Raw genomic sequence first — 23,577 nt, forward strand, 5'->3', positions numbered from 1 at the left:
AAAAGTAATAAAAGGTTAGTTCCCTAGGGCTTTAAACAACAGTGGATCCTCCATGATTAACGCCCAATTTTAAACCAAGGTTGCCCTAATAAAGGAATGGTCAAGATTGTAAGTACAAAAGAATCTAACAGCATTGTTACTTCTTAAGTCATCCAATGATGTGTCCAGCATTTCTAAACCAGGATCTCCACATCCTAATGCTAACAATAATGGTTTGTAAAAACCATTTTGGCGTTTATTAATAACCTCCGTCACCAGAGAATGCACAAGTGAAGGGGGATACCCCCTCTTGATAAGCATTCCTTCTAACTTATACCATAGGGTCAGATTCCATCAATTTTCTGGACATATTTATCCAAAAGGATTATGTTAATAAGAAGTTTAAAAGTCGCATTTTTAGGAAACCCACCTACTCTAACGCCTTTCTTCACTTCTCAAGTTGCCATCCGTACCATCAAGAGGGGGGTTGTGAAAGGCCAGCTCGTAAGGGCTGCTAGAATGGTCTCCGAGGAAGCTGAATTTTTGGAGGAATGTTTTCTGTTAGAAAGTAAACCCTAAAAGGATTATTCTGTAGGACCCATTTCTTCCTCCCAATGTGCTAACACTATGTTGGCGTAACTGTTAGCCATAGCTATCCCACATTGTTGAATATAAAAACGCTCTTCGAATAGGAAAACATTGCAACTCACAATTACATCCATCAGCTTACATATTAGCTCTACTTTCTTCATATTCACTTTCTTTCTGAAGAAAGGCCTCAAGTGCTTCTAAACCATAATTATTAGGCATAGATGTAAAAAGGTTCTTGATGTCCATAGCCACCATCAAGTATTTCCCTCCTTCCTTCTCTGGTGTTCAGATGTTGATTTAACATCTTACTGAAGTGTCTGGTATCTTTTAGAACTGCTGGGGCTTTCACTAATACATTTTTAAATTGCTGTTCCACATAGATCAAGGCTGGTTCCGTATCCAGCCTGCGCCTGTCACTATGGGACACAAGGGAGGGTTCATGGGATCTGTATGTACCTTAGGAAGGCCTTTAAAATGCTGGAATTAAAGGATGTACATGTAAATAATTATACAAGTTTTGTGTTATCATTCCTACCTCTAAGTTGATGTAAATACAATCTACTTTTGTTTTAATCATTTCAATCTGTCCTTTATTTAGTGATTTATAATCGGTTTCATCTGTTAATAATTTCAGGATATCCTCTCTATATGTTGTCCAATCCATTAAAGCCACTCCCCCACCTTTGTCGGCGGGTCTTGCTACCAAATCTGAGTTGGCTTCCATTTCTCTTAATGCTGCCATTTCTTCTTTACTTATATTAAAGAACCTGTTTCTATAAGTCATCATTTTTAGGTACTTTTCCCAAACATTAACAAGTATATGTGGCATTATTCTGAGGAATAAATGTACTAGGTCTCATACAGATCATTCTCTCTCATATTAGTTTCCTTATAAACATTTCTGAGCATAATGTCTCTGCCTAACATTTTCAGGCTTAAAATAGCATCATTTAGGTCCAGTCCTTTTGCTGGAACAAACTTCAACTCTTTATTCAATAGGCTGATATGTGCTTCCCCCAATGTGAAGGACTAGTTAAAAACTAACGTCTCATTTAGAGTGCTGTTTGTCATGCCTTCATGATAGACCTCCTTTTTCTTCCCCTGCTTGTAGATCTCATTTCCTTTCTGCCCCATACTTCTCTGATCCATAAATGGAAGTGCGGAGAAAAAACGAGGGTTGTGAAATTATTTCTTTTGGTCTCGCTCCTAAAGCGGGTATTTCAGTATTGCCCTGGTGCAAATGATGATTATCAGTTCTTAATTCACTGGTTGTATGCTGTGCCTGCGAGTTGGAATTAAGTATTCCCAACAGTATTTATTGTACTCATCCCTTCGATCCATTCTTTGGGAGTATCTATACAAACATTTGTCTATTGTATCCATTCTTTGCAAGTATCTCTGAATGCATTTGTGTTTTGCTGTTCATGCAGCCATGTGAACACATTCCCACTCTGAAAGCCTGCATAAGCTCTTCTTAGTTTCCTAGTTTTTATCTGCTCTAATTTATTATCATATAGTGAAACGTTATAATGGATATCTTCCACTTTATGGATACAAGACTCTTCCTTGTATCTATTTCCAATAAGCTTCTGCATACTTTCTATTTTCTTTATCAATTCATGTTCCTGCGGTTTAAAATAATCAAGTTGTTTCATGTAGCTAAAGCTCAAGTCTAAGTTTAAGCGCTGCCACTTCTTTAGCAGTTCTGGGTAGGTCCTGCCTTGAGTAGGCATCACAAATACTCGCAATCCCCTGGGAACAATTTTATGATACAGGCAAGCCTCCAAGTGGAGGCGTTGCAGTTGTAGCCTTTTCAGTTCATAAAACCAGTTCTCAAATTCTTTAGTGTCTTTATAAAAGGTTTGAAGATCTATCTTCTCACCTTTAGTGATGTTATCCTCTTTATTAAAACTCAGTCTTAATAATGGATCATCATCCGAACATAACAGAAACCTGCTGTTCTTACTTTGTAGCTGCTGAGTAACTAAGCACTTCTTTGCCAAACTGGTGTAGCTGTACACCCATCATTAGCCACACTCAAACCGCTCAAATGCGGACTATAATCCAATTCCAGCTCTTCTGTGGTCCCCCCTTCAGCCATGAACTTTGGAGCCCTCGAACAATAAAACAGCAAACAGATAAAAGACGCAAGAACTCCCACCAAAGCGCTGTACTGTATGATGACACCAACACAAACCAAAAGCAACACAGTAGTCACGGCCTGGGTAATTCAAATAAAAATAAGTTGATGTATTCTTTGTAAGTTAAAACACTTTCAATATAGAAAATAATAAAATCATCAATAAACTCTCAAGATGAGCGCTTTCGTATCTAAGCGATCCTTCATCAGATCTAACTCAAACCATCTTAAGTGTTTATATTACTGAATTTCAACCAATCACGGTGATATTTCCAGCCAACACCTTCATTTCCATCAAATCGCCTTTCTTTGTTCACATTCAATCATAGGTGCCTTTTTAGCCTACTCCCCTTCAAAGCTGGTTTTATTGGATAGTTCGTATTCAGCCCCGGAAATTTATGGGCTTGTAACTCCTCTATCCAACGCATTTCTTTCAGCTCAATTATGTTATTTTAGATCTCCTCCTCTAGGCGTGCCATAAATTATCTGTAAAATCTTAAAATTAAAAGAATGTCCTATACTGTCAAGTATGCGTTTAGCCAAGAGGTTTTTATAGTCTTTTAGTCTAATATCGCTTAGATGTTTTGAGATCTTTTCTTTTAACTGTCTGGTAGTTTTTCCCACGTAAAAACTATTACATTGTTGACATGAGGCCAAGTAAACTAAATTTCTAGTTGTACAATCTGCATTCAAATTACTGTAATATGTTTTCCCAGTAACCGGATGTACGAACTTATCTTCCATATTAGTATGTTTACGTGTTGTACACCTCTGACATGGAAATGTTCCTCTCCTTTTTTGAAATAACTTGGAGTCAACTAATTTTATCTTTACATAGTAGTTGTTTCAAGTTCTTGTCATTTTTGAAAGAAAATCTTGGTACTTCTCCCACTATTTAAGTCCTCTAATTCAATGTCAAGATCTTCCAATTATTCCTTATGATATTACAAATTTCTCTGGTATACTTAGAATGCGTCAAAGTTATTCTAACAAACACAGAAGGACAATTTTTGAGGATGTCCACACTTCATTCGAGGGAGATGGACTTCAATGAAGCTATAGCAGATATGAACCAACAATTTCAAAAAGGAGGGTCTATGGATAAGGAGGAATCTGAAGCACAAATCTATGCACGGAATAAAAGAAAGGCAGAAGGCTTGCCCTAGTTGATAGAAGGGGAAGGAGAAAGCCAATAATACCCATGAGAATGCTAACATCGATAGAAACAGAGATGTTTTGTGATGAAGTTGTAAAGCCTTCTAAGTTTTCTCCTTTATTATGCTGATGTAGTTTTAATATCATGACTGAAATATGTAGTTATCTGTCAATGAGTCCTGTAAGCTAACTGTTTAGCAATTTTTTTTTAGCTTACTGAACCTTAAGCGATTTATAGAAGGGTTTCTTTTACATGTTTATCTCAGTGGTCAAGTCAGCAAATTGCTAGACACCATTTCCAGCTTATTAGGACATCATTTGTTGTGAACAATGCCTAGAGTACTTAGAGTGCTTCTTCCTCTTTTGGCTGCTCCCGTTACAGGTCGCCACAGCAGATTACCTGTTTCCATTTCTTCCTGTCCTCTGCATCTTGCTCTGTCACACCCAACCACCTGCATGCCCTCTCTCACCGCATCCATGAACCTTATCTTAGGTCTTCCTCTTCCTGTTACCTGGCAGCTTCCTCCTTAGAATCTTTTTCCCAATATACTCTGCATCCCTCCTCAGCACATGTCCAAACCAACGTAATCTTGCCTCTCTGGCTTTGTCTATTAATATACACAAACCTCTCAGTATTGTCATTTTCTTCTCTAGCTTCTTTTTTCACTGCTCTTCTTTAACAAACCTTTCCCCTCTTTCCTTGTCCTTAGTACAATGTAGGTTAAATTTTATTCTTTTATCTAAATGGGCTATTCTGTTGCAATTTAATTTTATTGTGGTATTTTTTCTGTGGTTGATAAATATGCTTACAATGCAGTGGATGCTGCGAGCATGTGTGAAATGTGGTTTTCGGATGTCTTCAAAATAATTAGAAACAGTAGGAAATCACATTATCACTTCACTGAGCACCCCTGGTGAAAAGTGACATGAAAGAACATCGGCTCCCAGCTCTGCCTGCAGTAAACTGTAATGGTTTAATATTATAAATGAGTTTCTTTTAAAACCATTTAAATATGGAAGACATCCAAAATGTTCCACTAAATAAGAAGTTATGTACCTACCATAACGTTCCATGTTAGTTGTCTTCTCCCGCCTTCTTTCTTGCTTGATGGGTTCGGAGCCGATCCTCGGCTCCGACTCGGCACTTGCTTTAGCTCGAGAACTCCTTTTACCAGCTCGAGGTAGCCCCATATCCCATGATGCAAGGCAGGAAGTACCCAGATCTCGTTTGTTGACAAAGGGCAATAACACGAAGCATAAAATACTTCCCAAAGGAAGAAGAAACTTACAGATGGAAAAAGGACCAGGTCTGAATGGTCTTTAGCATAATAGTTTCTTATACAAGGTCTGTCCAGGCCAGGGGAAGGAGGGAGGTCAAGAAAGAAGGCGAGAAGACAACTAACATGGAGCGTTATGGTAGGTACATAACTTCTTAATGTTAAGTTGTCAATCTCGCCTTCATTCTTGCTTGATGGGACCGTCCTAGCACCTCTATCCTGGGTGGCTCAATGGAACAAACTCTTGAGGACTGTAGAGCCAAAACTGGCTCTGTCCCTGGAGGCCAAGTCCAATTTGTAATGGGAAACAAAAGTGTGAGGAGTGGCCCAAGTGGCGCTGCACAAATAGTGTCCAAAGGCAGTCTAGCTTGAAAGGCTGTAGAAGTAGCTAAACTCCTAGTTGAATGTGCTTTAGGTTTTGAGCACAGCTGTTTTCCCCTGATCGTATAAATTTCAGTGATGACCGAAGAAAGCCATCTGGACAAAGTCACTTTAGAAACAGGAAGGCCTTTTTTATTATCCGCATAGGAAACAAAAAGTTGATCAGATTTTCTAAATTTTTTTGTTCTGTCCAAATAATATCTAAGCTGACGGTGGACGTCAAGATAGTGTAGCTTTTGTTCAGCTCTATCTGAATAGTTAGGAAAAAATACAGGGAGATCAATGGATTGATTCAGATTGTTTTTTGAAGCGACCTTAGGTAAAAAGGATGGATTAGTTCTCAAAGATACTCTTTCTTTGTGAAAAATCAAATAGGGGGGGTCGAACCGAAAGAGCATGAAGTTCAGACACCCTCCTGGCAGATGTAATAGCCACTAGGAATAACGTTTTCCAAGAAAGATATTTTAGGGAACAAGAAACAGCTGGCTCGAAGGGGGGAAGAATCAAGGATGTCAGCACTAAATTTAGATCCCACTGAGGAGGAGGATTCCTGATTGGAGGCTTTAGTAGGAAAATTCCTTTCAAAAAGGCCCTTTAGAGCCTATGGGACATAATATTATGATCTGCTATCCCGACATGAAAATTAGAAATAGCAGCCAACTGAACTCTGACTGTGGAAGAAGAGGAGCCTGCATGAAAAATCTCTGCTAAGAAGTCCAGAACTGCCTGAACAGGGGCAGTAAAAGGATCAATATTTTGTGCCTTAGCCCAATAAGAGAAACGTTTCCATTTGCTTGTGTAAATCCTCCTGGTAGAGGATTTTAGTGAAGCTACTATGATATCTCTAACTGGGTTAGAGATCAAAGGAAGCCTGGCTAAGGAAGGAAGTGGAGCAACCATGCTGTGAGGTTGAGAGAAGGGATTGACCGGTGCAGCTGACCGGATTGGTGAATCAGTAGATCTGGCACTGGGTCCAGATGCCACGGCTGCACCAAAAGGTGATGATGGAGGAACGGGAACCAAACTTGTCGAGGCCAGTAAGGGGCAATGAGAATCAATTTGGCTCTCAAAACGGTAGCTTTCTGGATCACCTGAGGGATCATAGGAAAAGTAGGGAAGGCATAAAGAAGTCCCTGGGGCCAATCCTGGGTCAGAGCGTCTCTGGGGGGATGGCCTGATAGAGGGAAGAGGCTGAAGAAGTCTGGACATTTGCTGTTTTGGGGAGTAGCAAAAAGATCGCAACATGGACGACCCCATTCCAGAAAAATCTCTTCCGCTATGGATTGCTTGAGAGACCACTCGTGAGGCATGAGAATAGCTCTGCTCAATCTGTCCGCTATAATGTTGGTTTTCCCAGGGATATGCGTTGCTACCAGAAACCGATGAGAGGAGATCGCCCATTGCCAAAGTCTGAGCGCTTCTCGACACAAGGGGTAGGACTTGGTTCCGCCCTGTTTGTTGATATACCAAACTACAGACATGTTGTCTGTGTGGACTGCAATTGTCCCTACAGGAAGAAAGTCGTTGAGGGCTTGCAACGTTAAAAGCACTGCTCTCATCTCCAGGACATTTATGTGCAGATGGTACTCGAACGGTTGCCACGTCCCATGAACCATCCTGCCCTGATAATGACCCCCACCCGAGCAGGGAGGCATCCGTGGTGACAGTGGCTATCGGGGACGGAGGTACAAAGCACCTGCCTTGGTGAACCTGAGGCGATGTGATCCACCAAGCAAGATGTTCTTTGCAGGTTTGTGTCACCAGAATCTGGTGACGCATTGGGAGTTGCTGGTATGACCACTGCGTGAACAGCATCCACTGAAGGAGGCGCATGTAGAATCGAGCCAGGGAAGAAGAGTAATGGCCGCAGCCATGAGACCTAATACCTTTAGAACCATTCTGGCCTGTACTTTCTTGCTGGCCAGAATGATCCTGACATGAGTCTGAATGTCTGAAACTCTTTGTTCTGTAAGGGTAGCTGACATCCGAACAGTGTTTAAGTTTGCGCCTATGAAGGTAATAGACTGGCAGGCGATAAGGATGACTTTTCGAAGTTGACTGAGATGCCCAAATGAGAACAAAGGTCTATTGTGTAATCCCTGGCTTGTATAAGCTGATGCCTGGTGGTGGCTGACAGGAGCCAGTCGTCGAGATCGGAAACACCTGGAATCCTTGGCGTCTCAGGTGAGCCGTGACCACTGCCATGCATTTGGTGAACACTCTGGGGGCTGTAGTGAGACCAAAGGGCAGGGCTCTGAACTGGAAATGACTGGACCCCAGCCGAAGCGGAGAAATCTCCTGGAGCGTCTGTGAATTTTGATGTGATAGTACGCATCCTGAAGATCTATTGAGCACATCCAGTTGTCCTTCTGTAAGAAGGGCAGAATTGACTGAAGAGTGACCATTCGAATCTTGTCTTCCTGACAGACTTGTTGAGTCTGCTGAGATCCAATATTGGTCTCCAGTCTCCCGTCTTTTGGGGACCAAAAGAACCTTGAGTAGATTCCGGGCTCTGAATGGTCTATTGTAACTGGCTGAATGGCTCTTTTTTGCAGTAGTTTTGCGATTTCTAACTCTGCAATGTCCCTTAGACCGGGTGGTACATCTGGAAGGGAACTTGAGGGGAAGGGACTTTCCTCGAAAGGAATTATGTAACCCTTGGATATGATCGACTGTACCCATCTGTCTTGAGTGAGGGAATGCCAGGCTTCTGGGTACAGTGATAATCTTCCCCCGACTGCCTCCAAGGAGGGACAGCCGGGCAACACCTCAGGGATGCTGAAAGGGCTTATCAGAGAGAGGCTCCCTGTTTCCCTGGTTCTTCGGACCCCCTCTGCCTCTAGAGCGGCGTCTGTTGTTGTTACCCCCTCTGCCTCTAGGGGTAAACTGACCACGTGAATCTGGCGTGACTCCTTGGGATTTACGGAACCACATTTTCCCACCTTTCTGTCCTTTGGGATAAGGCCTAGAAGGGGTGGAAAAACGGACTCCAACAGCAGAAAGAGTCTTGCCGTCCTGCTCACACCTGGTCAAGGTCTCCTTCACCTGAGGGCCAAACAAAGCTGACCCATCAAAGGGAGAATTTGTGAAGGACGCCTTAAAGGGATCTGCAAAATCACATAGCCGCATCCAGGCTTGGCGTCTAAGAGCCACACCTGTGCCTGCGGCTCTACTCGCTCCATCCGCAGCATAAGATATTAGCCGCATGGAGGAGTTAGCAATGGAATTGAGGGTTCCTAGCTGCGAAGCAATCTTTTCTTGAGCCCCTGCAGCTGTAGGATCCTGAACTACTTCTCCCAGCTCCTTCAGGATATCTCTCTGGAGTCCGGTGAAGTGACAAAGATAATTCAGCGAACACATAGCAAAGGTCGCTGAGGAAAACATCCGCTTGCCGTACCTATCCATGGTCCTAGAGTCCTTATTAGGAGGATGGACGGGCACGGAAGGATCTGCAAGTTCCTTTTTGGTGGCCGCAGCCACCACCATGGCATCAGCGGGGACACCCTTGGTTAGGAATTGTTTGTCACTAGGGGCAGTGATAAATTTAGAAGGCCTCCTAGGGACTGGCTCTACAGAGTCAGGAGCTGTCCACGCCTTTCGTGCAATAACCTGCATAAGGGGGTCGAAAGGCGGAGACACCCAGGAGGTGGAGGGCCGAGATCCAAACGCCTCTAGGTATACTGACTCATCCTCAGAGGGATTGTTGGTGGGCCAGTTTCCCTCTGTTTGAGAAGTTCTAGGATGTCTGAAAAGGAGACATCCTCAGAGGGGGATCTAGGGGATCCCTCTGACTCATCAAAGTCAGTATCCGAAGTGACAGACTCGGGGAGTCTACATGCTTCCTCTTACAAGTCCTCTTCCTAGGAGGATCTCCCGAAACATCAGGAGAATCCTCTGAAGAGGTGGCAATTCCCAATGGGGAAACCTGAGGCGGAGGATCTCTGGGTCCTGTAGCAAGAGAAGTGGCAGAAATGTCAACAGGTACCATAGAGGGAGGAGCTACGGGAACAGACTGCTGACTGATACCAGTGGCCAGTACACTCTTCATCACCTCGAATGCTCCCCTCCCAGGCAGGTCCGAGAGAACCCGCTCCGAAGAGCTAGGAACTCCAGGAACCACCGAAAGGGAAGTCTCCGAGGCAGATGTCGGAGCCGAGCTCACCAAGGCCGAGGCTCCAAGGGGAAGAGCGGGCTCGGACAAGGGTCCGATGCCACTCACCCCCTCGGAGGAGACCATGGAAGCCCGACCACCGAATCCCTCTAAGGAAGAGGAGATAAGAGTAGGGGCTGAAGGAACAGAAGGGGTATCCGTCCTCCAGCCGTAGCAGTAACCATGCCCGAAGACTCCAACTCCAAGCTCTGGGGTAGAGTTGAAGGAGGAACTGTAACGGGGTGTGGACCAACAGTCGTCTGCTGAGACGGACTGTGTAACATTTGGGCCAGTACCTGTGACTTGAGTAATCTACTGACCACTCTCTCTAGGTCATGATCTGACAACCTGGATGACCTTGAAGATCGGCTCCGATGGCTCCGTTCCGATAGAAGAGGCGGCCGGGCCGAAAGTAGCGGCTCCAAGGAAGGAGCCCTCGCCCTCTTCCTGGAATGGGCCAGCGGAGCCGATACTACTGATCCTGTCGGCACCGACTTCTCGGAGCCGACAGAGCGTCTCGATGTATCGGCTCCAGCCGAGCCGATACAGCCACCAAAGTAACGGTGTTGGTGCCGATCGGAGCCGCCACCGATGCCTGTGCCACATGGGTGTCGGGGCCGATCGGAGCCGGCATCGGTGGTCAAAACAGATTCGGCACCGATAGCCATCGGCGCCGAAAGCTTTGTGGATCCAGAATCGGCTCCAGCCGAAGCCGATCTCGACTCAATACGAGTCGGAGCCGAGGCCGCAGGCTTAGAAACAGAAGCCTGGGCCTTGGCAGTTTTAGTTGATTTTTGTGGAGCCGACTTAGCCGGAGAGCCCTCCGGCTTAAGAAGACCCCTGAGAATCAACTTGTTGCGTCTCTCCTGCAGGACTCTCTGGCTGAAGGAGTGACAAATAGCACAGGAGTCCTGCAGGTGAAGAGGGCCCAAACAGTACAGGCAAGAAGTGTGACCGTCTGTCAGAGACATCTTCTGACAGCACGAGTCACACTTCTTAAAACCTGAAACCCTCTCCTTAGACATGGTGCCTAAACACAACACACACAGACACACCAGTCAAAATTAAATTAAACAAATACCAAGAGGTATTTTATAAAAAAACACCAACACACACACCCTAACAGGGGGGGGGATGGGATAGGGAAAACTGACTAACAAAAAATTAAAAGAGACAGGGATTTCTGTCAGAAAAAGGGTAGAATTAAAATTAAACTATCAAAAAATTAGTTTTAAACTAAAAGGGGCTTGAAATATCACAAATGTGAACTACTTACCAGGAGCTGGTAAAGAGAAGACCTCCCAAGCGAAGAGGCAAACGAGATCTGGGTACTTCCTGCCTTGCATCATGGGATATGGGGCTACCTCGAGCTGGTAAAAGGAGTTCTCGAGCTAAAGCAAGTGCCGAGTCGGAGCCGAGGATCGGCTCCGAACCCATCAAGCAAGAATGAAGGCGAGATTGACAACTTAACATTCATATTTAAAGTGCAAGTTGTATCTAAGAAAATTAAATACTAACCAAATATAAAAAAAATGAAAGTGCACATAACCTAATATCTCTCCCTTTTCAAAGGTGATGAGACATCAGAGTGGAAAGTGACAGGTACAGTGAGTAAGTTTTTCAGTTTTCATTTATGCTGGTTATTTAATAATTCCAAACATAATATTCAATCATCACTGCAGCTTTTCACAATATGACTAGAATCTTCAGCAGCTCTATTTTTAGTTTATACAAAATACAAATAAAGGATGCACACAATCTTCCTCTTGACCACTTAAACTTACGTGATACTGTTTTGGTGCAGTGTCTCCAGCGAAGTGTTTCTGTCCTCAGTGGTGGCTCGCTTGTCCATGTTACGGAAACGTTCCATAGCAGAAATGTTGCGCTGAATGCTCTGCTTTGGAAGGTCTAGCTTTGTGATGAAAGTTAAGGAACCATGATCATCATAACTGAACAGCATTGGGCAACAGTCATGGCCCTGAAATTAAAATAAAAAGGGAAGGTGAAACAGAAAAATTTAACACCTGGATTGTTCATTGTATTGTGATCTCCTATACAATATGCATACACCAAAGATGTTTAATAAATGGATTACTTCAAGCAGAGTCCATGAAATTCTTACATTAAATTTCAGCAAATAATCTACACACTGTTGAAATTTAAAAAAAAAAATGGTACAATAACTTTTCTTCTGATAGTTATCTTTGACATTTTCAGAAATTACAGTTTTGCGAAGGCATTTGCCACAACTGTAAATGACAGGATCATTCATTGACAGATGAATGGGATTTATCAGTTACCTGGTTGAACTTCAAAAGCAGCTGGAAATCCTTCAAACCAGATACAAGTTTGCCTCCCCCACAGAAGCTATCAGCCAAAAAATTGGCTGTAGAGTAAAGTGCAACTGGTACATGCATTTCTTTTTCAGCAAAATCATCAAAAAATGTGTACAGTGTCCTATCGCCTCAAACAGAGGGATAAATTAGGACCCCCCCCCCCCCAACAGAAGCTATCAGTCACAAAAATTGGCTGTAGAATGCAACTGGTACGTGCATTTCTTTTTCAGCAAAATCATCAAAAACTGTGTAGTGTCCTATTGCCTCAGACAGATGGACAAATTAGGAATTCTCAAAGAAGAGAAAAGTAGAAACAACTCACCTATACGAAAATGTACACATGTGCCTGCACGTGCACCCCTCCAACCAAGTAAAGTACCACAACTGTCTACATATGCCAATAATTTACAACATATTCTGTTTCACAAAAAAAAAAAAAAAAAAAAACTACATAATATCTAGATTATCCCTAAGGGTTACTAAGCAAATGGAGGAAGATGGCTGGGAGCTCCTACTGTAGCAATGATCCAGTTATTCAAACATGTATTGTTAAAGTGAGCATGCACAAACACAACACAGTTGTGTATGTAAACTTGCCAAAACAGTAGATGTTAAAAGAAATTACTGCTTTGATGTTGGAATAAGTCACTGCTGCAGTAGCCTTAACTTTATGGGATATACCCCTTCTGGAATATAACAGCCTTCCACAGCCTTAGCTTCCTTCCACATGTACCCAAACTGCTGATGGCATGAGCTCCTGAGGGAGAAAAATCAGTACGCTGAGAATAAAAAACTTCAGAACTTTCTTGGCAACAGAAAATAGGGAAGACAGAGCCCCGATTTAAAAAAAGAAATGAAAAAAAAAAAAGCAAATGCTAGAGGTAAACAAAGGTCCTCACCCTGGCAATATAACAAAGAAGTGGAGGGAACAGAGGGAGGGAGCAACTTTGCTTACACAACTCTTCTATACTCATTCATTAAATCACTGCTGCAGTTAGCTTTATGGGTAGAATACCAAAGCTTATATAAATTGGCAGGAGAAAGGATGAGGGTCCAAGAGCCCCTGCAGAATGGTCCTGGTAAAGCCTGTCCTAGACCTGGAAAAGGAATCTAGTTTATCATGCTTTTAAAATGTACAGAGGGACCAAGTATCTGGCTCGACAATGCTTCTAGACACCATCCCTTTTCAAAAAGGTATACAGGAAGCAAAGGTCCTGGTAGAATGAGCCTTGGTCCCTGCCTAAGAGTGCCTTTTTATGGTTGGAATAGCAAAAAGTAACAGCAAGCGAGACAACCATCTGGAAATGGTTTGTTTTGACACTGGTTGACTTTTTTCCTTACTTTCATGGGAAATACACATCTGTTTAGCTTTCCTGAAGGATTCAGTGGTGTCACAATAACAGCCAACTTGCATGTGTATATCCAGAGTATGAAGAATCCTCTATCATTTTTAGGTTCTGGAAAACAAGACATGAAGACAGACACCTTGACTTAAAGTAAACTCTAATCCCAATTTAGGTATAAAAGAAGGATTTGTTCTCAAAGAACCCTGTCTTTATGGAATACCAAATAAGTCTAACCCACCATAAGAGCTTGCAACTCAAACACAACACTGGTTAACAAATTGTTGTTTATCTTTCGGCTTTTCCCGGTTAGGGATCGCCACAGCGGAACTCCGGTCCGCTAACGATTGGCAGTAGATTTTCACGAACGCCGAGGTGCCAGCTCAATGTTCAACCTTCAATGAAGACACGCCCATTTACACATCTTTCGAACGCCCACCTAACCGTGCGGAGGACATGCAGACTCCACACAGAAGGCACTCACTGCACTCCAGCCGAGAATCGAACCGGAGAACCTCTTGCTGTGAGGCAACAAAGCTACCGCTGCACTACTGTGCACTGGTTAACAAGTAATGAACCTCAAATCAGCCTGATCAGATAGTTGAAAAAAAAGTCTGCATAATTTTTTCCAAACCTAATTACGATACCAAGGAGGAGCCACCTGTTTTATAAGCGGATGTAATTATAAAACCCCTTTCAAGAAAAGCATAACAGACTGTGTTGAACAGGAGGAACCATGAACAGACGCATTAAATTGGCAGTACAATGACTCTTGATAAAGGATTACGAAAGGCAAAAGGTTAATAACTTGCACAAAAATTACAGAAGCAGTGGTATAAAAGCCCTGAAAGGGACTTAGTTCTTAGTACTACACCAACTAGAAAACCTTATCCACTTACCATACGGTTTCCTAGTAGTAGGTTTCTTTGCCTCCTTTGACACCTGTTTCAGCTTATCAGAAAAAAGGTGCCTAAAGGGTATCAAAATTGAATTATCCAGGTAGTCAGTCATATCGTTTCAGGTTGTGGTGTATTAAACCTCGTCTTGTGCGAGTTAATCCATTCTGTGATCCAGCTTGTGGTAATCGCCCTTGGCCAATTCCGTAACAAAGGAGAAAGTACATTTGTATAAGTAAACTTACCCTAACAGCAGATGTTCCAATGATCACTACTACAGTAGCCTTATCTATATGGGTTATACCCTGCAAGGATAGAACAAAGTGACCATTTCCCAAAGTTAAGTGTACGTTCCATGCACCCAGACTGTTGAGAGCTCAAGCAGAGCTGGAGAAAACAAGTTGTCTTTGCGCCAAGCCTTCAGAGCTTTCATGCTAACTGAAAGAGTAAGCTAGAGCCCTTAAAAAGGTCAATGCTAGGGTGGGAAATCTATCTATGCCTTTACACTCACAAACAAAAATTGTACAAAAAAGCAAGGAGGATGGAGGAATTGAGAGGATGTTGCAGCAGTGATCAATCAAGCATCTACTGTTGTAGTATATTTATACAAATGAACTATGTTAACCATTTGATCTCTGCTGCAGTAGCCCTAATTACATTAGTACAATACCATAGCTTATAAGGTTTAGGAAGAGGAAGGATTAGGGCCCTGGAACTCCAAGAGAACGATCCTACCAAAGCCTGATCTAGACCTGGACAATTAATCTAGTATGTAGCACTTTGTAAATTTACAGGGTGCAAAGCTGCTTCCTCTAAAAAACGTCTACAGTTTACTCCTTTTCAAAAAGCCTCTGATGAAGCCAAGGCCCTAGAAGAATGATGCTTGGCCATGCCTGGAATAGGCATGCTATGGTGGGAACAACAAAAGGAGATAGAATGGGACAACTATGTGGAAAGAGCCTACATTGACACAGATTGTCCTTTTTTCTTACCTTCATAATTAATGAAAAAATGACCCGCGGTGTTGCTGCTGCGGTAGCGTTGTCGCCTCACATTAAGACGCTGTCCGGTTCGATTCTCAGCTAGAGCGTCTTCTGCGTGGTGACATGCGTGAATGGGCGTACCTTCATTGAAGGTTGTGCGTCAGGCCTGGCAAGCCAGTACGTAAAATCAACTGCCAATCATTAGCGGACCGGAGTTCCGCTGTGGCGACCCCTAACCGGGAAAAGCCTAAAGACACAAACAAACATAATTAATGAAAAAAATGATCAAAATTTCTGAAGGTTTTAGTACTGTCAAGACGAGTTGCCTGTGACATTCAAAATATGGAAAGCCCTTTTCTCCCTCATTTTTAGGTTCTGGAAAAAAAGGCAGGGAGATGGACAGCTTGGCTTAAAGTAAACTCAAATATTTCTTTACGCATAAATTAAGTAGTTTTCTAAAGAAACCCTAACTTTGTGAAAAATACGATAGGGTTGGCCCACCATAAAAACATGAAACTCAGAGCAATCAGCAAAACTGTTTTCTATGTTAAGAACATCAAATCAGCCTGTTTATCTGGTTCAAATAGAGTAACAGTTAATGTTTCCAAAACAAAACTAAGATCCCATCTATTTTCTATGGGTATGGGTATGCAGAACCCCTTTGAAAAACATCTTAATATGGGAATGCATGATGAAATGGCAGACAAAAGAACCCTGAAAGAGGAGTAGGAAATGCAAGAGAACAGCACACACAAACACTGTACAACCAAGACAAATACTAGCCATAAAAGGATCTTCTTACTTAGTATGGCACCTTTTAAAAAAATCATTTCCATACAATTTCCTAGCAGCATGTTTCTTTGCCTCCTTTAATTCCTGCTGCACTCCCTACAGAATAAGGTGCCTAAACTGTATTAAAACTCTATCATCCAAGCAGTTAGATGAAGTTGTTTCAAGTGAGAGTGTATAAAAACAAACTGTCTTGTGAGTAGGTCCAGTCTGCAAGGAAGCTTGTGGTAACTGCCTGGACATTTCCAAAACAAGGCAGAAAGTACAGTTGTGCACACTTACCATAAATGTAGATGTTAGAGTGTTATTCACTGTTGCAGTCATCACACTCGGGTTATCTGCCTGCATGCAGCCCTCAGTCAGCCCGAGTAGCGGAGTGTTGGGATTTCTGCATCGGATGCTGTCGGCTCTTCCATGACGTCAAGTCATCAGGGGTATAAAACATGCAGCCGATGCCATTACATCAGTTTTTCTTGCCCCAGATGTCAGAAGCCCCCAAAATAGGAAGCAATTACATGGTGTGGAACACTTCCAGTAAAAAGTAAATACCATAACCATAAGATATGGCCAAAAAGAGGATAGGTAGAAAGCATAGAAGAGTCAGGGGGCTGGAGGCAGTGTAACCAGGACTGCAACAGTGAATACACTTGAACATCTACATTTATGGTAAGTGTACACGACTGTACTATGTTCTTCATATTTCACTGTTGCAGTCATCACACTTGAGTTGATTCCCAAAGCTGAGGAGGGGTGGAGGCAGTCAAGTAATAGTATGGCTTCCTAACAGGCCTTGTAAGACTGCTGTGGCAAATCCAGCTTTGGATTTAGAAAAAACAGGCAAGTGGTAATGCTTGGGGAAGGTGTGTACAGAACTCCGGGTTGCAGCTTTCAGGCTGTTTGTGGTAGGGACTCCCCTGAGAAATGCTGCAGAGGTTGAGGTAGCCCTAGTGGAATGAGTTCTGATCCTCTGTGGGGTAGGTTTTCCATGGTGTTTGTAGCAGAAATGGATGCAGTGTGCTATCCATTTGGAAATGGTTTGCTTTGAAATGGTCTTGCCCTCTTGCCCCTGTAGCAAAGCTGACTAGCAGCCGTCAGATTTTCTGAAAGGCTTAGTCCTGTCAAAGTAGAACCTTAGTTGTCTGTATACGTCCAAAAAGTGTAGGATCTTTTCCCTTTATTCTGAAAATTAGGGAAAAAGGTTGGTAAATGGATGGATTGGTTTAGAACCACATTGGATACCCACCCTTGGGCATAAAAGATGGGTTAGTCCTGAGGGAAACCCTGTAAGCATGGAAAATAAAGGGTTCCACAACCATTACTGCCTATAACTCAGACACTCTTCTTGCTGAAGTGATGGCTAGAAGTAAGGCTGTTTTCCAAGCGAGGAATTTTAACTGTGCTGTAGAAGCAGGCTCAAAAGGGGGAAGCATGAGCTTTTCTAGTACAAAGTTAAGGTCCCCAGTAGAAGTGGGAGCTCTCCTCGGGGGTTCTTAAATTGTTAGTTCATCTCCAGAACTGTTTGACCAGAGGGTGAGAAAAAGAGAGGTGGCTCAGTATTATAATGAGCCGAAATGGCCGAGGCATGAATCTTAATAGAAGAGAAGGGCAGGCCTCTGTGGAGCAGCTCTGCTAGGTAATCTAGGATTTGAGGTAAGGTGGGCACGGCTGTGTCCTTTGAGACTGGCTCCAATAACAGTATATTTTTCATTTTTTCTGAGTAGGATTTCCTAGTACTAAACCTTCTGGCCTCAAGGATGGCATCCAGCACCTGTTTGCTGAGGGTTGCTTGTGGTGTATTCAGGTAATAAGCCAGGCAGCAAGGTTCAGGGTTTGCAGCGGAGGATGCAAAATCTGTCCCTCCTGCTGGGACAGCAGGGAGGGGGGTCTGATGTAGGTGCCAGGGTGGTACTGCTGCCAGACTGTGTAGGAGTGGGTACCAGAGCTGCCAAGACCAGTCCGGAGCAATAAGGATTGTCCTTGGTTTGTCCTGTTTGATCTTGAGTAGTACTTTTGAGAGGAGGGGCAGAGGGGAAAGGCATAAATTGAGAGGTTTTCCCATGTAAAGGATAGGGCATCCACTTTCCATGCTTGGCTGTGGAGATTGCTGGTGCAAAATTTGCTCAATTGATGGTTTTGGGGGGAGGCAAAGAGGTCCACCTCTGATGTCCCCCCACCTGTGAGTTAAAAGTTTGAATGAGTTGGGTTCCAGTTTCCACTCATGTGGGTCCAGTAGATTTCTGCTTAAGTCATCTGCCAGTGAATTTTGTTTGCCTGGCAGGAATTGAGCTTGCACGTGCACTTGGGTACTCAAGGCTGTGTTCCACAGGGCCATGGCTAACCTGCAGAGTGGGTAGGAATGAGCTCCCCCCTGCTTATGTACCACATAACTGTGGTGTAGTCTGTCTTTATCAAGAGTTGTCCTGGAAGGATAAGGTATTTAAAGGCTGTCAGAGCATTCTGTACAGCCAACATTTCTTTTTGATTGATATGTAGGTGAATTTGTCCTGGGCTCCATTTGTCTTGAATGCATTTGCCAGCCATGTGAGCCCCCCATGCATAGTCTGATGCGTCTGTTGTCAGGGTTTGGGCGGTGAGAGGTTGAGTGAAAGGGAGTCCCTTGTTGTGGTTGCAGGCCTCTGACCACCAAAGGAACTCTGCTGTTAGACGAGGAATGATCGGAAAAAGTTATGTCTTACCATAACGTTCCATCTGTATTGTTGATCCTTGTTCAGTCATTACGTATGGGTATCGGATCCGACCTCGGAACCGAGCCAGCCATCTTCCAAGCTCACGTCAGCTACAATCTCTCGAGCTAAACTCTTACCCAGAATTCCCCTCTCCCTGTTACCTCAGACTGAGTTTGCAAATCAAAAGAAGGTAGAGGCTACCTCTGGTCAAAAGACCTAAAAGAACCAGATGGTGAGATCCACTAGAAGCCACAGGAGGGAGAAGGAAGGAGGGTCGTAATGACTGAATGAGGATCAACAATACAGATGGAACGTTATGGTAAGACAACTTCTTTATCTGATATTGTTAATCCTCGTTCATTCCTTACGTATGGGACAGAGTCCCCAGCTACCTCTATTCCTGGGAGGCTCTCATGGAAGGACATTCCTGAGCACCATAGAACCAAAAGATGCTCTTCCCCTGGAGGCCAAATCCAATTTGTAATGACTGATGAAGGTACGAGGCGTAGCCAGAGATGCAGCTGCACAGATGTCATGTAAAGAAGCTCTGGCATGGAAAGAAGCAGAAGTTGCCACCAACCTTGTTGAATGAGCCTTTATGGTAGTAGGCAATGGGATATTACGTTGTGTATAGATGAAGGTCACACAGTCTGTCAACCATCTAGCAAATGTGACCTTAGCAACAGCAGATCCTAATCTAGGTCCAGAATAGGCCAAAAATAACTTGTCATATTTACGAGAGGACCTAGTCCTATTCAAGTAGAAGTGAATTTGCCTGTGAATATCTAGGGTATGTAGGCAATACTCTCCTCTATTTGAATGATTGGGAAAGAAAACTGGCAATTCAATGGTTTGATAAATGGACATTTCAGAGATCACTTTTGGCAGAAATGAAGGATTAGTTCTCAAAAACACTATCTCTATAAAAAATCAAGTATGGACTCTTGATGCATAAAGCTTGAAAGCTCAGAGATACATCTGGCAGAAGTAATGATGACCAAAAACAAGGTTTTCCATGACAAATGTTTGTGTGACATAAGAGAGGAGTCTTGGACACCCTCATGGAAATTAGATATTGCAGCCAAATGCGTTCTAATGGTAGAGGCCGATAGACCCGATTGAAAAAGGTCGGCCAGATACTCTAGTATTATCGACACTGGTGCTGAGAAGGGATCTACTCGTTTTTTTTTCAGCCAACAGGTAAATCTTTTCCACTTGCTTAGATAAGTAATTCTAGTGGAAGACCTATGAGACGCAATAAGAATGTCCCATACTGGTAAAGAAAGATCATTCTGCCTGGCAATCAAGGGAATTGGAGGAGCCAAGCTGTGAGCTTCAGGCTGTCCAAGTTGGGATGAATCAGGTTCTGCGGATGTGAGATCAACTCTGGGGTTGGATGGAGAATCCATGGTTGACTAGCAGGTGAGGCCAAAGGAAGGGGAACCAAATCTGACAAGGCCAATATGGTGCTATGAGGAGGATCACCTTGCTCTTCAACTGACGGGCTTTCTTCAGAAACTGGGGAATGAGGGGGATAGGTGGGAATGCATTAAGAAGACCCGAGGGCCAATCATGGACTAGAGCATCCCTGGGTGACTGTCCCGGAGGATGAATCAGGGCGAAGTAGTTGCTGCATTTGTAGTTGGTCAGGGATGCAAAGAGGTCGCAGCAAGGACGGCCCCAGGGTGCAAGATCTCTGCCGCTATCAAGGGATTCAGAGACCACTCGTGAGGTTGTAGAATGCACCTGCTGAGTCTTGTCTGCTATCACGCTGGAACTCCCGGGAATGTGTGTTGCTAGAAGAAAACGGTTGGTAGCCATTGCCCATTGTCATATCCTCATGGCCTCTCGACAAAGCGGGTAAGATTTGTTTCCGATAAATAAACTTGCACACCACAAAGTCAAGAAAACAAAAGGAAGTACCACTTGCTCAGCCTTTGACAAAAGTAAGAGTCCACAAAAAAAGTATTAATCCAAAAGCAGAGTTCATATAAAGATTCTCCTTGCTCCGGTGTTACCCAAAAATCATGAAGCCAGAAAACAAATGTTCAGTGCTGGAACCAATCCACTTTATTCAGACGTAAAATAAAACCTGCAGCAAAACAACCAGAGTCAGCACAGGATCCAAAAGCAAGTTTATTAACTTCACTCTCTAGCGCCTCGGCCACAGTAAGCCTTCAAGGAGTAAACTATCAGCACTAAAACATACTTTATATAATCACAGAAATCATTCAATTACATAATTAACCAATTAATCAATAAAATTAATGTGCACTTAAAAACTAAATAACATTCTTCCAACTACATTCTGTATTCAAACCTCTAGGTAATAAAGTGTCATATTTTAAAATAAAAACAGTTTCCTTATTTAGAAGTAATCTACCTACAACTAACTCATCAGGTTCTGTTTTAGCTACCTGTTGTAAAATAGTAGCTTTTAAGCTATCACTATTGCCATCATGAAATTCATAAAAATGTAGAGCTAAAGGGCTCTCCATTTTTTTATTTCTTATATCCCTCAAATGCTCTAAGAGTCTAACCTTAAACATTCTCTTAGTTTGACTGATGTAGAATTTATTACAACCACACTTCGGGGCATAAATTACCCTATTAGTTCTACAATTATATAAGCCCTCTAAATTAAAGTTTTTATTATTGATTTTAAAAAAAGCTCTCTGTATGTACGGACAAGCTTGACATTTTCCACATGGAAATGTACCTAAAGTAGTTAACTGAGTTGGTATTTTCGCCATTGATTTAAAAAACCTGGTACGTACAACCAAATCTTTAATACTTTTACCTTTTGTATAAGAAAAAGTTAATTTCTTAGTCTTTAAATTCTTTAGTTCATCAAAATTGTCTAAAAATTCTCAAAAATTTAATATATTTGATTTAATCATATTACTACAAATATTATACTTAGATACTACAAATAAATTATCTACAAAATTAATATTTGTTAGATATGAATATACCTCTACTTTTTTGTTTATTAAATCTATCATATCTTAATTTAACAATTTTGTTAATATCACTTTCCACTAACTTTTTATCATAATTTCTTCTCAAGAACATCTCTTTAGTTTATTGAACTTCTTTAAAAAATACCTCATCAGTATTACATAAACGAGAAATCCTTAAAAATTCCCCATATGGTAGAGCATTAATAACATAAGAGGGATGACAGCTATCAGCTTTCAAAAAATCATGTGGCTCTCCAAATTTTCTATGTAAACTAGTTAGAATGGGCTGACCATCAATACCCTGTACATTTACATCTAAAAAGTTGACTGTATGTCCACATTGTAACCCATCAAAGCAAATATTAAATCTGTTTTGTTGAATCTCTTGAACAAAATTATGTACATAGTTCTTCCCTCCTTCACATAAAAATATTAAATCATCAATAAATCTGTAATACATTTTAACATATTTTTGTACAAATTCATTGTTATACATACATTCTCTTTCCACAAGACCCATGAAAATATTTGCATACATAGGTGCAAAGGGAGCACCCATTGCTGTTCCCTGTTTCTGTTGAAAAATCAAGTTATCAAAACAAAAATAATTATTTTCTAAACAAAATTGTGTCAAATCAAGTACATAATGAGTTAATGGCTTATCTACCATAGTTTTGTACAACGCCTCTAAGCCAAATTTATGTTGTATGTTGGTATAAAGGCTCTTAACATCTAACGTAACCCAAAACATATTTTTATTCCACGTTATTGATTTTATTTTATCAAAAAAGTCAAAAGAGTCTTTAATATAAGAAGGAAGACAACTTCTTTTAACAACACTTTATGTAACACTACACCTAGGTTATGCAAAAAATATTTCCTAGCAGACACAATTGGTCTGCCTGGTGGATTTTTACAGTCTTTGTGTACTTTAGGGAGGCAATAAAAATATGCTGGTCCAGTGTCCTTTAAACTAAACTTCACTTTCACATCTTTATCCGACCAAAATCCTAAACGAAGGCCCTTGTGAATTAAACTAATGTATTTAGCTTTAGCTTGTTCAATGGCATCCTGATGAACTATATTATAAACTGTTTTATCACTCAATAAATCCCAACACATTTTAAAATACTGAGTATTATGCATAATTATTATTTTACTGCCCTTACCAGATGGCTTTATGACCAACTCTGTTTGTTGTGAAAATTTTTTCAATTCCAACCATTCTAGTTTAGATAAATTATATTCAACTAGATTCTTGTCAAAATGGTTTAAATAATATTCTAATTCAAAGTCTAACATCGCGTGTAGTTTCTTAATGCCATCATGGCTAAACGGAGGCATAAAGGTGCTGTTCACATTAACGCCCGAGGTGTCAATATACCTTTGTTCATAAGCTTCACTATCACACGAAACAAACGACTCATCTGTGCCTGAATTAGAATAATCAGAGATTGGACTATTCACAATATCATTCTTAGGCACTAAAACATTAAAATAATACCACATATGAAGCTTCCTAATGAAGCTATACAACTCAATTTTACATTCATACAGTTTCGGAAGCACCGTAGGTACAAATTTAAGACCACAATTTAAAACAGACAAGAGACATTCAGAAATATTACAACCAGATAGATTAACTACATTATTTGTTAACAAATTAAATTCAGTACCATCTGGTTTCTTTTATTGTCTCTCCAAGGGCGCGGAGGCCCATTTCTGTAGTATTCCTGTTCGCCAAAACCTCTTTTGCGTGATTGTCCATTACCAGAGTTCCGAAAATGATCTGAAAAAAACTGGCGATTCGCTGGAGAGGGCAGACCTGGAAATTCATTGGCCTCTACATCATTAATGCATCTATCTGAAATCTGGTTGGGTGCATTAACGCTGGAGGTACTGGCAAA

The 23,577-nt window shown here is 42.0% G+C and overlaps 1 protein-coding gene across 3 annotated transcripts in view; it reads right to left on the minus strand.

Moving 5' to 3' along the window:
- ARPC1A (actin related protein 2/3 complex subunit 1A) overlaps positions 1 to 23,577 on the minus strand; it is a 1,267,577-nt gene that overhangs the window by 406,320 nt on the left and 837,680 nt on the right. For all 3 annotated transcript variants that reach the window (XM_044089354.1, XM_044089353.1, XM_044089352.1), the window contains exon 8: positions 11,458 to 11,651. In XM_044089354.1, coding sequence (XP_043945289.1) covers positions 11,458 to 11,651 — 194 coding nt within the window. The remainder of the gene's footprint in view (positions 1 to 11,457; positions 11,652 to 23,577) is intronic.

This window comes from Protopterus annectens, chromosome 12.part0 (genome assembly GCF_019279795.1).
Source record: "Protopterus annectens isolate FY-2018-M chromosome 12.part0, PAN1.0, whole genome shotgun sequence".
Lineage (NCBI taxonomy): Eukaryota > Metazoa > Chordata > Ceratodontiformes > Protopteridae > Protopterus > Protopterus annectens.